The sequence below is a fragment of the Portunus trituberculatus genome, chromosome 21 (assembly GCF_017591435.1).
Source record: "Portunus trituberculatus isolate SZX2019 chromosome 21, ASM1759143v1, whole genome shotgun sequence".
NCBI lineage: Eukaryota > Metazoa > Arthropoda > Malacostraca > Decapoda > Portunidae > Portunus > Portunus trituberculatus.
The window spans coordinates 5,700,027-5,716,215 of NC_059275.1; the positions used below are offsets into that span (position 1 = coordinate 5,700,027).

The 16,189-nt window shown below is 41.4% G+C and overlaps 1 protein-coding gene across 2 annotated transcripts; it reads right to left on the minus strand.

The window, feature by feature from the left end:
- Nucleotides 1-263: 263 nt before the first annotated feature.
- Nucleotides 264-13,983, minus strand: LOC123506958 (caprin-1-like). Of its 2 annotated transcripts, none has more exons than XM_045259413.1 (5): nt 13,808-13,983; nt 10,341-10,583; nt 9,448-9,609; nt 8,997-9,206; nt 264-2,530 (listed from the first exon to the last, which is right to left on the minus strand). In XM_045259413.1, exons 1-5 carry the CDS (start codon nt 13,919-13,921, stop codon nt 1,151-1,153), a joined length of 2,109 nt encoding a protein of 702 aa, XP_045115348.1. In that variant the 5' UTR covers nt 13,922-13,983; the 3' UTR covers nt 264-1,150. The 2 variants fall into 2 exon arrangements, with proteins under 2 accessions (XP_045115348.1, XP_045115346.1); XM_045259411.1 differs by having other exon boundaries at nt 264-2,533; nt 13,808-13,982.
- Nucleotides 13,984-16,189: the final 2,206 nt, after the last annotated feature.

Genomic DNA, 16,189 nt, shown 5'->3' on the forward strand with positions numbered 1-16,189 from the left:
AAAGATATCAAAGGTAGATAAAAGGTATTGCTGAATGCACCATCAACATTGCTGCTGCTTATGTATGTATGAGATGAGACTTCCATTATGCATCTACCATGCCAAATACACCTCTCACTTTATTGGCATAGATTTTGATTCTTTACTTATTCTAAATGTAATTTGTGGAAGTCCTCAGTGATATTCTTAATGGTTTCCTCTCAATTTAGGGCAGGTTATAAGCACCAGTGCTAAAGAAATTTAAGGAAAAGAAAATCACAAAAAAAAATTACATTCTTATTGGAGCCAAGGGATTCCTTGGCTCATTTTCAAACAGTTCCATGGAAACAGAAGTTCTTAAAGTTGCACTGTACAAATATATACTTACTGACCATTATGAAATAAGGCAAGGGTGGGTAAATATAATTGTACACCAGTACAGGCATCAATGTGTACAGATTCCTGTGATGTTCTAGCCTCAAGGGAAGAGAAAAAAGCACCCATACATTCACTTAAAATTATATGTTCCTTTTCAACAAATATTTGGTTAAAAATCTATTCCATAACTCAATTTATGGTTGAGAAAAAATTTAATTTTTCCAAATAATTCAAAATGCATGACCTAGAAAACTAAACCTAGAGAAGAGCCTCAGTTGTAACAATTATTTTCTCTAGTGTAACCAAGGCTCCTTCAACCCTCAGACCTACCAGAACATAGAAGGATAATAGAAACTCTGAGGGTGCTGTAATGGATAATGTATTGGAAGCGTTGACAGCTTAATAGTGTAAGAGTGGTGATCTTTGGAGGAGGGGGGAGCATACCTGCATCCTCCACCCCTCCCCCCACACACACCACTTATGATGCTTCCATAAAAATTATGGAAAAAAAAAATCTATAACTTTGACAAGTCATGGAATAGTTGAAAGTTATTATTTTTTTGTTTAGAGTTCACAAGAACTCCAAGTTTTATATTTTCCTTCTCTTTTTTGGCATATTTTTCACTTTTATGGTTATCACACACATTGTCCCGTCAAGAATGCCCTATGTACTGTCTCTCCGTTCAAGTGCCGACATAACCAGGGTGAAGCGGCTCGTAGCACAGTCAAGTCACTGCCACAACACTGTATTGCGGTACACAGTTACCACACTCAGCAGATGAGTCGATTTGTTCTACTGCTGCTGCTGGTATCCCTGTCGGGGACCTTGGTACCCACCACCACCACCTGGACCACCTCGGCCACGAAAGTTACCCCTCATGCCCTGACCTCTGAAGCCTCCTCGGCCCCCTCGTGGACCACCTCCCATTCCACCGCGGCCACCACGGAAACCCCCATAACCACCATAGCCTCCACGGCCATTCTGGAAGTTACCGCGACCCCCACGGAAATTGCCACGCCCAAAACCTCTGCCTCTGCTGCGGAAGCCTCCTCTTCTTTCGTAGTCACTGTGGCCATTGTGAGGGCCACCCCCTCCTTGCACTTCATCATAATCACCCCAATTAGTGCCCTCAACACTGCCCCATTTATCTTCACCTCCATTCATGGGGACTTCTTGAGCACCCCAATCATCATCCTGAGCCTGCTGTTGTGGAGGCTGGGAGGGTGGTGGCTGTTGCACATTTGCCAGGGGTGCTGAGGGTTGTGGAGGGGGCACTTGCTGGCCAGTCCATGGACTTGCCTCAGGATTGAATTCTACTTTGTCCTGCGGCCGAGCCTGCGGTGGCAGGGGGATTGGCGGTGGAGGGTTGGGTGTGCTATCGACCACAGTGCTGCTGGGGTAAACTGGCATGCCCTGGGAGTATGAGGCTACATTGTAAGTTTGGTTGGTGAATGTCTGTGTGGGAATGTTGGATGGATGTGTTGGGTCCTGGCTAGGAGGAACCAATGGAGACACCTGCTGTGGTGGCTGTGGAACGGGTGAAACAGATCTTTGGGTGACCGATTCGGTCTTGATGCTACCAATGGATACTACTGCTGGATCCATGTATACAGTGGGTGGCTCTTGTGCCACCTGACTTTCCTGTAAGAAGTCAAAACTTCCAGGTGCAACGAGATCATTCAGAGAGATTGGCTGCAGCTGTGGTGGTGGAGGTGGAGGCTGCAGTGGAGTTTGTTGGGGTGGTTGTGGCTGTGGCTGAGGAGGTTGCTGTGGTGGCTGTTGAGGTGCCTGTGGTTGCTGAGGTGGCTGTGCTGGGGTCTGCTGTGGAGGTTGTGTCTGAGGCACAGGTGGTGGCGGTGCCTGTGTGAAGTATGATGGGGCAGGGGGCATACCTGCTGCTGCTACAGCTGCTGCTGCAGCAACCTGAGAGGTGCCAGGTACCCCAGATGAACTCATCTGAGCCATAGCAGCAACCAAAGCTTCCTGTGCTTGTGTGACTCCAGCAGGCTCTTGTGGCAGGGCTGGTGAGAGCAGTGGTCCTGCTGGTGGGGGAGCCAGGCCAGGGGGAGGACCCTCTGTGACCGGACTAGTGATCACTAGCTCAGTAGCACCAGTGACCTCTTCCTCCTCCTCACCCACTAAACCATTTGTGTACTCTGGAACAACCTCCTCCTGCTGATACAAAAATAAAACATCACGTTTTGTACATAAATTTCAAAATAAACTTAGCCAAGTATTCTCACTTATGATATGGCTGAAGCTATACTAAAGTAACTAATAACTAGGTTTGTAGCAAAGACATCTAAATATATCTTAAACTAACCTAAAGAACCCTCCCTTAGATCAATAGGATGATGCGAGACAGATTATGTTTTTATTATCTACATGCCTGCATTAACAACACTGCTATATATCTGGCATCAAAATGTCCCTAGTCTATAGAATGTGTTTCTCTAATCCATGATTAGGGGAAGTTTCAACAGCAAATAGCACTTTTGCTTATGTATGTATGTATGTAAGAATGTGTGTGTGTGTGTGTGTTTTTCACTGTTTGATCTGCTGCAGTCTCTGACAAGACAGCCAGACGTTACCCTACGGAGCAAGCTCCGAGCTGATTATTACCGATCTTCAGATAGGCCTGTGTGTGTGTGTGTGTGTGTGTGTGTGTGTGTGTGTGTGTGTGTGTGTGTGTGTGTGTGTGTGTGTGTGTGTGTGTGTGTTTACCTACAGTAAATCCTCCTTATATGGTACTTCTTTATCCAGTAAATTCACAGTTACAGTGTTTGGTAATTACTACCCTCGAATCTATTCACGATACGAAAAATTTAGATACGGTATCTGCTCAGGTTTTGTTTACACCTTACCATAGCACCACCACGCTGCACGGCCACCACAACAACCAGTCTCTTCCTGCTCCCCAAAAAGAAGTATCTTCCCACATTTCCCACTGAACACAAGTGAAATCCTTACAGCATGTTTTTCGAGGATATTAGGAGTAAGGACTGAAATCCCTAATGTCCCTTAGCCTCGGGAGGAACATCATCCAATAGAATACGTGGCGAGTGAAAGGTAAATAAAAACTTTATTTCTTTTGCGCAGTATTTTACATTTTTTTATATGACTATTTTCATGTATTTTCATGTCTGTAGGGTGACTTTTGATGTGCTGGAACACATCCCCTATTATTACATGTTATAATGGGTTCAGTATACAGTAATTTAGATTTGCGGTAAGGTTTTCAGGAACGCATATGCACCGTATAACGAGGACTTACTGTACAGTCATCCAAATCTAAATGCGGCTTTCTGGTTGGGCTCCTTAGGGAATAGCAGGCCTTCCAGCTCTGCCAAATCTACATGAACTATAAAAATTGAGCTCAAATACATAAGTAAGAGGCATATAAAATGCTTTTATAAAAATTCAGTATCATCAAATGTTAAAAGAAATCAATTAAAAGAAAAATTAACATTCCATGCTTACAATATGCAAATCACAATAACAAATACTGTCAGTCCTGTGTAACAGTGGTGCTGTGAAAACATTATAATCTTTATTCAATGTTCACCATAGTCTTTAGAAAGACAAAATAGTGCAACAACTGTGTTCCATATACAATACGAATGAACATCTAAAAAAATTATGTTATTCGTGTATAAGATAAAATATTTTTTACTCCATTCACGCGGTAGCACTCATTACTGTACAAGGCATGGCCTGCCTGCGGGACACAGTCGGGGACAAGGTCACATGTCACGGTGGTAGATACTTTTCTCTCTCTCTCTCTCTCTCTCTCTCTCTCTCTCTCTCTCTCTCTCTCTCTCTCTCTCTCTCTCACACACACGCCCGGTAGTTCAGTGGTTAGGCGCTGGCTTCACAAGCCAGAGGACCGGGGTTCGATTCCCCGGCCGGGTGGAGATATTTGGGTGTGTCTCCTTTCACGTGTAGCCCCTATTCACCTAGCAGTGAGTAGTGAAACACACACACACACACACACACACACACACACACACACACACACACACACACACACACACCGCGAAGTGTAGTGGTTAGCACGCTTGACTCACAATCGAGAGGCCAGGGTTCGAGTCCCAGTAAGCCGCAAGGCAAATGGGCAAGCCTCTTAATGTGTTGCCCATTCACCTAGCAGTAAATAGGTACGGGATGTAAATCGACGGGTTGTGGCCTCACTTTCCCGGGTGTGGAGTGTGTTGTGGTCTCAGTCCTACCCGAAGATCTGTCTATGAGCTCTGAGCTTGCTCCATAATGGGAAAGACTGGCTGGGTGACCAGCAGGCACCCAAGGTGAATTACACACACACACACACACACACACACACACACACACACACACTCTGGAGGTATGGAGACAGGACACTATGAGCCTTACTTGAACCCTGTACAATACAACTAGGTAAACACACACACACACCACGTTCTGTAGTGGTTAGCACACTCGACTCACAATCGAGAGGGCCGGGTTCGAGTTCCGGCGCGGCGAGGCAAATGGGCAAGCCTCTTAATGTGTTGCCCCTGTTCACCTAACAGTAAATAGGTACGGGATGTAACTCGAGGGGTTGTGGCCTCGCTGTCCCGGTGTGTGGAATTGTTGTGGTCTCAGTCTTACCTGAAGATCAGTCTATGAGCTCTGAGCTCGCTCCGTAATGGGGAAGACTTGCTGGGGTGACCAGCAGACGACCGAGGTGAATTACACACACACACACACACACACACACACACACACACACACACACAGAGAGAGAGAGAGAGAGAGAGAGAGAGAGAGAGAGAGAGAGAGAGAGAGAGAGAGAGAGAGAGAGAGAGAGAGAGGAGGTCAGGTCACACACTTGGCCATTCAAATTCTGGGTGAAACGTGGCAACAGTGGAAGGCCTGCTATTCCCTAAGGAGACCTGCCAAAAAGCCGCATTTAGATTTGGAAGACTCGCTGTAGCATATGGGAGGAGCTATGCTCGGCTGTCCCATCTGTTATCACAAAAATTTTCCAATTTCATCTTCAAATGTTGTATTGTTGCTTGTCACTATCTAATGCATTCCAAGTTTTGACCATTCTTTTTGGAAAACTATTTCTTCACATCCCTCCTGCATGTGCCCTTCTTCAGTTTGTTACTGTGCCCCCTTGTGGATCACCTGTCACACACTATCAAATCTTCAATTGTATTCGTTGATCCTTCTAGGAGTGTAAACATTGCAATCAAATTTCTCTGTTCCAGAGAAGAATGAGTGGATCTAATCTTAACAATCTCTCCTCATCAAGGAGATCTTTCAGACTTGGAACTACTTTTGTTGCAGCATTCTGGATCCTCTCTAGCTTTTAATTAAATATTCTTCTTCAGATTCAGTGACCAGATCACTGCTGCATATTCCAATCTTGGGGATGTGTGTGTGTGTGTGTGTGTGTGTGTGTGTGTGTGTGTGTGTGTGTGTGTGTGTGTGTGTGTGTGTGTGTGTGTGTGTGTGTGTGTGTGTGTGTGTGTGTGTGTGTGTGTGTGTATTTTACAGGGCCTGGGGTTTATGCTCGTGTGGTCCCGTCTCCATATCTACACTTATCCAATTTTTCTTTAAAACTATGTACACTCTTTGCTGACACCACTTCCTCACTCAAACTGTTCCAAGTCTCAACACATCTTTGCGGGAAACTAAATTCTTTAACATCTCAGACATCGTCCCTTCCTTAGTTTCTTACTATGCGATCTTGTGCTTCTAAACTCATATTCTTCTCTCAGGATCAGTTTCTCATTATCCACTTCATCCATTCAGTTAATCAATTTATAAACTTGTATCAGATCCCTCTCTCTCTCTCTGCTCCAAGGTTGGTAGATCCATTGCCTTTAGTCTCTCCTCATATGCCATCCCTTTAAATTCTGGAACCATTCTTGTAGCCATTTTTGTAGTCTCTCTAATTTTCTTATGTGTTTCTTTTATGGGGAGTCCACACAACTCCTGCATATTCCAATCTAGGTCTTATTTTAGTACTTATCAATTTCTTCATCATTTCCTTGTCCATATAGTGAAATGCTACTCCAATATTCCTTAGCAAATTATACGTCTCTGAAAATTCTATCAATATGGCTTAACCGGTTGATTATTTTCTTCCATTGTCACTCCCAAGTCCTTTTCCTTTTTACTTTTTCTAGTTCTACTCCATCTCCCATCTTATAGATTCCCACTGGTCGTCTTTCACTTTTTCCCATTTCCATGACATGGCTTTTGTCCACATTGAATTCCATCTCCCATTTTTTGCTCCATTTCCAGATCTTGTTTAAGTCTTCCTGTAGTATTTCACAATCCTCTTTTTGTTTAATGACTCTGCACAGTTTCGCATCGTCCGCAAACAGATTTATGTAGCTGTTCACTCCCTCTGGCATGTCATTTATATATACAGATTTATGTAGCTGTTCACTCCCTCTGGCATGTCATTTATATATACAAGAAAAAGTATTGGAGCCAATACTGACCCCTGTGGCACTCCGCTGTCTACTGTTCTCCACTTGGACTTCATATCTTTAACTATCGTCCTTATTTCTCTCCCCCTTAAGTAATTCTTCATCCATCTCAATGTGCTTCCTTTTAAGCCACCCTTCTCCTCTAACTTCCATAGTAATCTTTCATGTGGTACTTTATCAAACGCCTTTTTTAGATCTAAATAAATAGTCAACCCATCCCTCTCTCTCTTGTACTTTATCAACTATTCTAGAGTAGAAACTCAATAAATTTGTCACACATGACCGACCTTTTCTAAAACCAAATTGGCTATTTGATAATATTTTGTTGTCTTCAAGAAACTCAATCCATTGCTTCTTTATTACTTTTTCACACATCTTGCATATTACACTAGTTAGTGATACCGGTCTGTAATTTAAAGGTTCTTCCTTCCTTCCGCTCTTATATATGGGAACCACCTCAGCTCTTTTCCACTCCACTGGCACTGTTCCATTTTCTATTGAGCATTTTATGATGTTGTATATTGGACTTGCTAGTTCTTCCCTACATTCTTTCAGTATTCTGCCTGAGACTTCATCCGGTCCCATTGCCTTTTCCTCATCCAATTCCGTCATCAACTTTTTATTTCAAGCTTGGTTACTTTAATCTCTTTCATATAGACAGTCTCTATTACCCTGTGGTCTTTCAAATTTGGATTCCTTAGTAAAGACCTCATGAAATTTACTATTTAACAGTTCTGCCATACTTTTTGGGTCTTCCACCATTCCGTTTTCTCCTTTTAACCTTTCTATTGTTTCTTTTTGTCTTATTTTTCCATTTATGAATCTGTAGAACAATTTTGGTTGTTCCTTACATTTTTCGACAATGTCCTTTTCATAGTTCTTTTCTTCTTCCTTTCTCACCTTAGCATATTCATTTCTTGCTGTTTTGAAGTTTTCCTTATTTTCTGGATTTCTGTTTCTTCTCCACCTTTTCCATGCTCCATCTCGTTTCTCCTTTGCCCTAGCACATCTTGCATTAAACCAATCTTTCTTTCCTTCTTCTTTAGGTCTATATTTCGGAACATATTCCCTGACCCCAGTTTTGTATATTTCCAAAAATAAGTTATATTTCTCTTGAACCGTTAATGAGTTTTCCATCTCCTCCCAGTTTACGTTTTAAAATAGTTCTTGAGATTCTCAATATCAGCCTTTCTGTAATTTAATCGGTCTCCTTTGTATGATTCATCTCTATCTTCCTTTCCTTCTTCTATATCCATTTCTAATATTACATGGTCACTCTTTCCCAATGGGCACTTGTATCTTATATCATCGTTAATTGGTATATCCCTTGTAAAAACTAGGTCTAATCTTGCCGGCTCATCGCTTTCCTCTGAATCTTGTGTTTTCCTTTACTCTTTGGACCATCAAATTATCTATCATTAGGTTCAGGAATCTATCTCCCCAGGCATCTTCCCCCATACCACTTTCATAATTTTCCCAGTCTACCTCCTTACAGTTGAAATCTCCTACCAATATCACTTTTCTCCTTTCCTTAATGATTCTTGTAAGACTCCTTATTGTGTCATCTATCATGTCTCTATATTCTTGGTTAGTCCGTGTGTGTGTGTGTGTGTGTGTGTGTGTGTGTGTGTGTGTGTGTGTGTGTGTGTGTGTGTGTGTGTGTGTGTGTGTGTGTGTGTGTGTGAGCGTGTGTGCATGAGCATCAAAGTATTTTGAAAATGCATACTCAAGCACATCTTGTGGCCAACATCTGTAGATTTAGAATTTTTTCCCATGTATCTAACTACAGTTCCATTTTGTTTCAGAGAAATATTTTGTACATTAAAAGTAACTTTTAAAACTAAATCATTAAGACCAAGTGAAGATGAGCAAATCCTCATCACACCTATGTGAACTGGTGGTGCATGACACTAGTCTTGAGTCCATATGTCACCTTGTACTCCTTTCTTAGCACTTTTCATGGTTGCTGATTGCTGTTTTGCTGTTTACATGGTATAAAAATGATAGCCCTGCCAAACTGCAAAAACAAATGTTATCTTCTAACACATGTGATTCCTAAACAATGTTAAAAAGTGCTTCATAGTGGCAGCTGGCCATCACAGCTGAAGCAAGAGACAAGCCAACCTTCTTTCCTATTCTAGTTGTTAAACAGGCTTTCCATCAACATTACTCACCGGCTCTGTAGTTGAGTGGGCTTCCTGTTCCTCCTCCTCCTCCTCCACTTCTTCCTCTTCTTCGGGAACAGCTGGCTTTCTCTCAGGGTACGGACAATTTGAAATTTCCTCCATCACACTGAGGAGAGCCTTATATGTGTTGCCAGCCACATCCTTGTTCTTTCCCTCTCGTAGCAGAACCATGTGCTCCGCTGCACTCCTGAACTCGCCCTGTTTCAAGCACAAATATCAGACAATTTTAGTAAACTACAGCCACATAAGAAAAAGAAAAGAAAAAATGTCTGAACTTCAAGCACCCAGTTTTGTTAATGAAGTTAAACCAAAAAGATTTAAAGAAATATAAATGAGAAGATAACATGATCCAATATAAGAACTGTAAAGGTAGGACCAAGAGTGGAATAGGTGTAAGACCATTTTACTGCAAGCCAATGAGAGGAAAAAAAAACCATACCTGCATTTCTGATATGGACTGTCCCTTGGTTCTGCTGGTTGTGGTCAACTTCTGCAATACCTGTAGACTGTCGAGGACTTCTGCAGAGACTTGCACCGCACCATTGGTCCCTGCCAGGAAGTCTGCTCGCACCTCCTCCTGTCCAAGCTGCTGTAGAACTTCCTGAAGACAACATTATTGCATTAGTTGGCTCTGCTAGTGTACTTTACTAATTGCTTCTGGTGCAGTTTTCAAAATCTTGAAAAATATAAATTCAGTGGCAAAAATAAGGTTAACCAGAAGCATCCCAACACCCCTGAAAAAACAAAAACAAATGCCAAAGATTCATGATTGAAAATGTGAACAAAAGGACTTCTTCAAACAATGGAAGTTTTTGATAAGTGAATAAAATCTAGAAGCAATCACACAACCTTCCCTTGTAACTTATACTCAGTTTCTCATTCCAAGTTCAGTATTATAGTCACTGTTATGCAACTACATGTGTTTGTCTTGTCATCCTCAGGGAAACAGTGCTGAGAAAGTCTGTGAATCCCCAACATGGCGACTTAGTTACAACTCTTAACAAGCATAACAGTGACATAACATCAGGTCTTGCTTGTTTAAAAGAACTATTCTACCACAATACGTGGCTTGTAAACTTTGCATGTGCTAACTAGTTTTCCTTTCATTATAACAACTACAGTAAGTTGTTATAATGAAAGGAAAAACAATATTTTTTTCCATCCCCCAAGTGAACTCAGGTTCAAATCTCAACTTGGATAGAGGCAATTACAAGTTTGACTTCTCTCACACTGTATAACAATTTACCTTGCAGTGAACAGGTACAGGAAGCAAGCCAACTAAGCTCCATGGCAGAAACTTCTAACATAATCACTACTATAATAACCACTGACCTGGAATTTAAGAATCTCCTTCACTTTGCTAATTTCTTCCTGCTGCCTCTCAATCTGTTCTCTTTTTGCCTGCTTCTTCATAAACTTGTTGTGCTCAGCCAGAATGACACCAAACTGTTGGTTCAGCTCCCGCACCACCTCCAAGTTTCCCAGTACCCGGTCATAGTTAGCCACCGCCTGCTGTTGGTCATCATTGAGCTGTTTTCCAGCCTGCAGGTCCACCCGGTATTGCTCCAACTTGCTCTGCAGGTGAAAGTACCACATAAATCAACCTGAGTACCATCATTTTGGCGCACATTTTCAATTTAAACACACATGAGACAAAGGAAGTTAAATCTCTCTCTCTCTCTCTCTCTCTCTCTCTCTCTCTCTCTCTCTCTCTCTCTCTCTCTCTCTCTCAAAATATATCACATGAAACCTGATATTTACATTAATCACAAGCTAATAAGATATTTTCCTGCTAGAAAAAAATAATTACTAGACATGAATTGAAAATTATGAAGACCATTTCAGAGAGAGAGAGAGAGAGAGAGAGAGAGAGAGAGAGAGAGAGAGAGAGAGAGAGAGAGAGAGAGAGAGAGAGAGAGAAGATATATATATATATATATATATATATATATATATATATATATATATATATATATATATATATATATATATATATATATATATATGCAGTCTGCTTCCATACAAAATCTTCACAATACAATTATTTGACAAGTGAAGGTAAACAGTGAAGGAATGGGTTCTTGATACCAGGGTAGAGCCATCTGGAAGTTTGCCATCTGTCACACACACTTTGGCTGAGGTATTACTTGGTTGGAGTTTGAACCTTTTTTTGTTTTTGTTTTTTTGTTTTCTTTAAGACCATTGCCCAAGGTCAATAAAACAATATGAGAGAGAGAGAGAGAGAGAGAGAGAGAGAGAGAGAGAGAGAGAGAGAGAGAGAGAGAGAGAGAGCACTATATATTTACATGCAGAGGGATCACAATATTCAATCAACAGACCATAGGTACAGTCAGCTCCCTACTTAATGAAGCAGTTTTCTTATGCATATTTCTAGCAAAACTCAGTGGCTAAAGCTGCCTCTGATGTGTCATCTTCCTCTCCCCCTCCACACCCCAATTTCCATCCCTCTTTCCCACCCCAATGCTTCTCATAATTCCTTCACCCCTCTCTCTCTCTCTCTCTCTCTCTCTCTCTCTCTCTCTCTCTCTCTCTCTCTCTCAGATGAAAGCAATAAAGCTATCAGGCCAACATGTGGCAGTCCACTCTCAAAGGCATGAATCTCCCTCCTTTCCTTTAACAAACCTCACCATCTTTTTACTTTTTACTCATAATGGACAATGGTACTAACTGAATTATCCCATATCCATTTACTGTAACAATGACACTATTCATGAATAATGAACATACTCCAATTAGTTGATGAAAATAATATTACATCCATGTCTTCAGTTTTGTAGTGAGGCCAGTAGTGCTGCACAGCACATAATACTATACATCTTTACTTTGGGTATATCCCATTAGCTGCACGTCAATTTCTCTTTATATTGCAATATTTATAAACGAAAAGCATATTTGATCAAATTATAGGATAATATACATTGTACACTATTTTTTTTTTTTTCACAATCATCAAATATGCACTGCACAAGATATAACATACAATGAACTGCCCCAAAACTTATAAATGAAAATTCATCTCCATTCTTGAAATCTACAAAAGCACAGGTCTAAAATACACCAATGGTTGATATTTTCCACCAACAGTGAGTCCAAGGACAAAAAATTATTCTTGTATAGATTGATAAGTTATCATGGTCACATTATTGAGCACAAGAAATGCTTTGTTTGAGGTCCAAGGCAACCCAGCTGTACTTGAGCAAACCAAAGAAACAGCCATGCCTTAATTCTGGCCATGTAGCAATAAACAGCTTTTCAAAACCAATTTGTTCCATGGCAGCACATCAGCCATGGAACACAGGTCTGGATTACTTCCAGAGATTGAAAGCTCTGGATTTATATCCTTGTCACAGCCAACTTTTTCACCTACTATTGGCTAATTTTTCAGTCATTGTGCTATTGCTACTAAGGACATATTCAGAAACCCAACACTAAATACCACAAGAGGTCATCAGTACAAGATTGCTCCTGTAGGTAAGAATAATTAGATGTATGCCAACAATTCTCCAATATCCTTACTATAAGTGTACTTCCAGGCCTTCCCTAAATGTAGTGACACGAGATGATTCAAGAAGATGCAGAGCTTGGTGGCTAGAGCCATATAGCTCAACTAATGCTTTAAAACTATATACATCACCAAGATAATGCCGTAGGTGAGGCTGAACTTGCAATAGGTATGTATGATATCTTGAATATCTTAAATATTTTGAAGAAACCACTAAAAGCTATTCTATAATATACAAGACAAGTGTTCTTTAAACCTTGCATATTCATTAGTGCATCATTTGTATAAATTTGCATGAATATACACACATCATTACATCTCACTTGTTGTTTACATGTGTCTACAATGCAGTGACCCAACAAACAAGAGCTAGTGACCTAGTAAAGGATTTTAACATTTAATTTGAAGAACCACTGGCTTGACCATGTTAGGCACATCAAGGTAACAGTAGCCTCAGAAACTTCAGGTTAGTCTAACAACTGATTAGGCATGTTATGTGCAGCACAAGATTTACTTCATCAATAATTTGAAATGTTTCATGAAAAAATGGTGTTATGGAGGTCAGAAAAATGCTGAGAAGCATCCCATTCCTTTCATAGTAAGACTACTTTACCAAATTGTATAAATTCGAAACATTAGAATCTATTTAATAAAACGAGTGTTAGTCATCAGAAATACACTACAGTAAAACTGGGGTCGTGAAAATTAGAGGCCTTTCATTCATCTTTATCGAGTGCTTTTCAGGGTGCGTGGAGACTTCCGAATGGTCACCGCTAAAGGTGAATTGAAACATCTCCCTTGTCCGTGATCACATTTCCCTCCCATGAGGAGTGGCACGCCCTTGCCGCCAAACCCAACATGCCCCCTTGCCATCACACTGCACTCCCCGCCCTGGCAGCCTCATGGGAACACAAGCAAGATCGAAAGAAACTATCTCCGGCAGCAGTCAGAGGAACATAAAGAACTGAAGGGCCAATGGAAGCATGTCCAGTGTGAGTGGCGCCACATGTGATACTGTCAACAAGGGCTGCAGCAACGGCAGCAGCAGACGGCCCTAACCCTGTGTCCCTGTTTGGCCACCCCTCACACCCTCGTGCCTCTTCGCTGTCCCTGAGCCATTCCCTGTAGGCTCAGGGGCAGGATCGACGGCTGGGGGGCGGCGTGACAGGTGTGTGGGGGCCGTAGATGCGCACATGGCAAGGATTCAAGTTAACATGGCCGTCGCTTTGTTCGTCACCTCCTCCCTCCAGCACATTTTTTCTCCTTTCCCACTCACCCTTCGCTTCTCCAAATTCCTGGTCTTCTTCTCGACGAGGTTTATGACTTTATGGAAAGGATCAAGGGCGTCTGAGGGCCCCTGATTTTCCGGCTTTACGGAGGCAGAAGGCATTCTTCACAGGGCAACTTTTCTGGTGATCTTTCTCTTACGCACTGCGCCCCTCGCTGCCCCTCACTGCTGGAACTTGCCTCACCCCGCACCCCGCCCCTCCCATACACCTCTACTCTCTAAATCCTAAACAAGGTAAATAAAATTCAATTATATATGCACGTAGAAGAGCGTTTGAAAGGTGTAATTCAACAGCATTCATGCTTGTAGTATGTTTTTTTTAAAGTGTTTGCTTTCTCGTGTGAGCATCTGTCCCCGCGGCATATTCAATTCTGTCTTGCCTCAGCGATATGACTCATATACGTACTGTATATGTGTTCCTGAATAATGCAATAATGTATTATGCATATTAATTTGTAGTGTTTTAAGTGCAAATAAAAAAATACCACTCATTAAGTAAGGAAAATGGATAATAATAACGAATGCACAGGATACGGCCTCTTCGCATGCGTACAGTTTTTTTTAAATAGGCAATACATTACAGTAGCGTTTTGCAGCACAAATGAATGATGAAATATTACATGTTTATACTCCGTCTCTTTCGATTTCATTGCGCTACTAATCAATTTACTTCTGAAATGAATGTGAAGCAGTATAGGTGAGAGTTCATGCATGCTGTACATACATTAGCTCATGGGAAGGTAGCGTGGGTATACCTAGTAAATATGTTTAGACGATCTATTTTTCTCATATTGTCCACAACTGTTCAACATTTACTACATCGTTCTCGAATATGTTAATAAATGTTACCTCAAGCATGCATCAAACAGTGGCGGATAAAGGGAGTGGGGGGCCTGAGTGTGCTGAAGCCCCTCTTTTTTTTTTTTATTATACAAAAATGGTTGCATATAACTTAGAAATATCCTCAAGATTACAGCTGTTATAAAAAAAAAAAAAAAAACTATCAGGGTCTTACACTGCACCCCTCCCCCCAGCCCCAGAACTTGCCAGGTGAGGTGAATAGGTTAGCACCCCCAAAACATTTTTATGCTGGATGCGCCACTGGTATCAAAAAACAGTATTACAAAATAATATACTTAGGCCTCCGTACAACCAAATGTCATCATGAAAGTGCAGTAGCAACATTTTTTCTTCTTTAAGTGAAACAAGTCCAGTTTCACTTAGGATTTCCCTAAGGTCGAATTCTTTGATAGCAGATTGAACTCTTTGATAGCAAAAGAAAAAAAAAAACTAGGTGGGGCGGCCTCACTGCACAAGGTTTTCTTCTTCCTCTCATCCCTTTTCTGTCCAACTCTCTAATGCAAGAGTTAACTAGTACTCTCAATCATTCATACTTTTCACTGGTAAACTCTGGAACTCCCTGCCTGCTTCTGTATTTCCGTCTTCCTACGACTTGACTTCTTTTAAGAGAAAGGTGTCAAGACATTTGCTCCCTAATTTTGGATAACCCTTCTTATCTTGTAGAGAACCAGCATCAAGTGGACCTTTTTTTTTTTTTTTTTAATATTGTGTTGCCCTTGGCTGGCCTTCTCTTTTACATAAAAAAAAAGGAAGGGGATGCCTTATCACTATGGCACTAATAGTCCTTTTAATTTCTAAAGCTGTTGTATGTAAATCTAAACCTCTGTGTGTGTGTGTGTGTGTGTGTGTGTGTGTGTGTGTGTGTGTGTGTGTGTATCCGGTGGGCAAGATATGTCAAACAGTGCTGCATCCGCAGGGGTCGGCTTTCTCACTCATCGAGTATAAACAAAATGTGTGTGTGTGTGTGTGTGTGTGTGTGTGTGTGTGTGTGTATTTACTTAGTTGTATTTACCTAGTTCTATATTACATGCTTCGAGCGGGGTTCATAGTGCCCTGTCTCCATATCAAATTTTCTCCAATTTTTCCTTAAATTCATGCACGCTTTTTGCTGTTACAATCTCATCATTCAGGCTGTTCCAGATAGTCACTGGCCTATGCGGAAGACTGAACTTTTTAATCTTTCTCAGACATAATTTTTCCTGATCTTTGAGTGTCCTCTTGTCTGTCTATCTCCATCTTCAATCAGTGATATACCTGCTTGGTCTTGTTCATCTTTTCCATTCTGTTCACCAACTAGTAACTGGTGAATCGTTATTAGATCTCTCTCCCGTCTATCCTTCAAAGTAGTTAGTTCCATTTCTTCTAATCCATCTTCATGTGTAATTCACCACGGTCGTTTGCTAGTCACCCAGCCAGCTTTTCTCATTACGGAGTGAGCTCAGAGCTCATAGAGCACATGTGTACGTCTCTCTCTCTCTCTCTCTCTCTCTCTCTCTCTCTCTCTCTCAG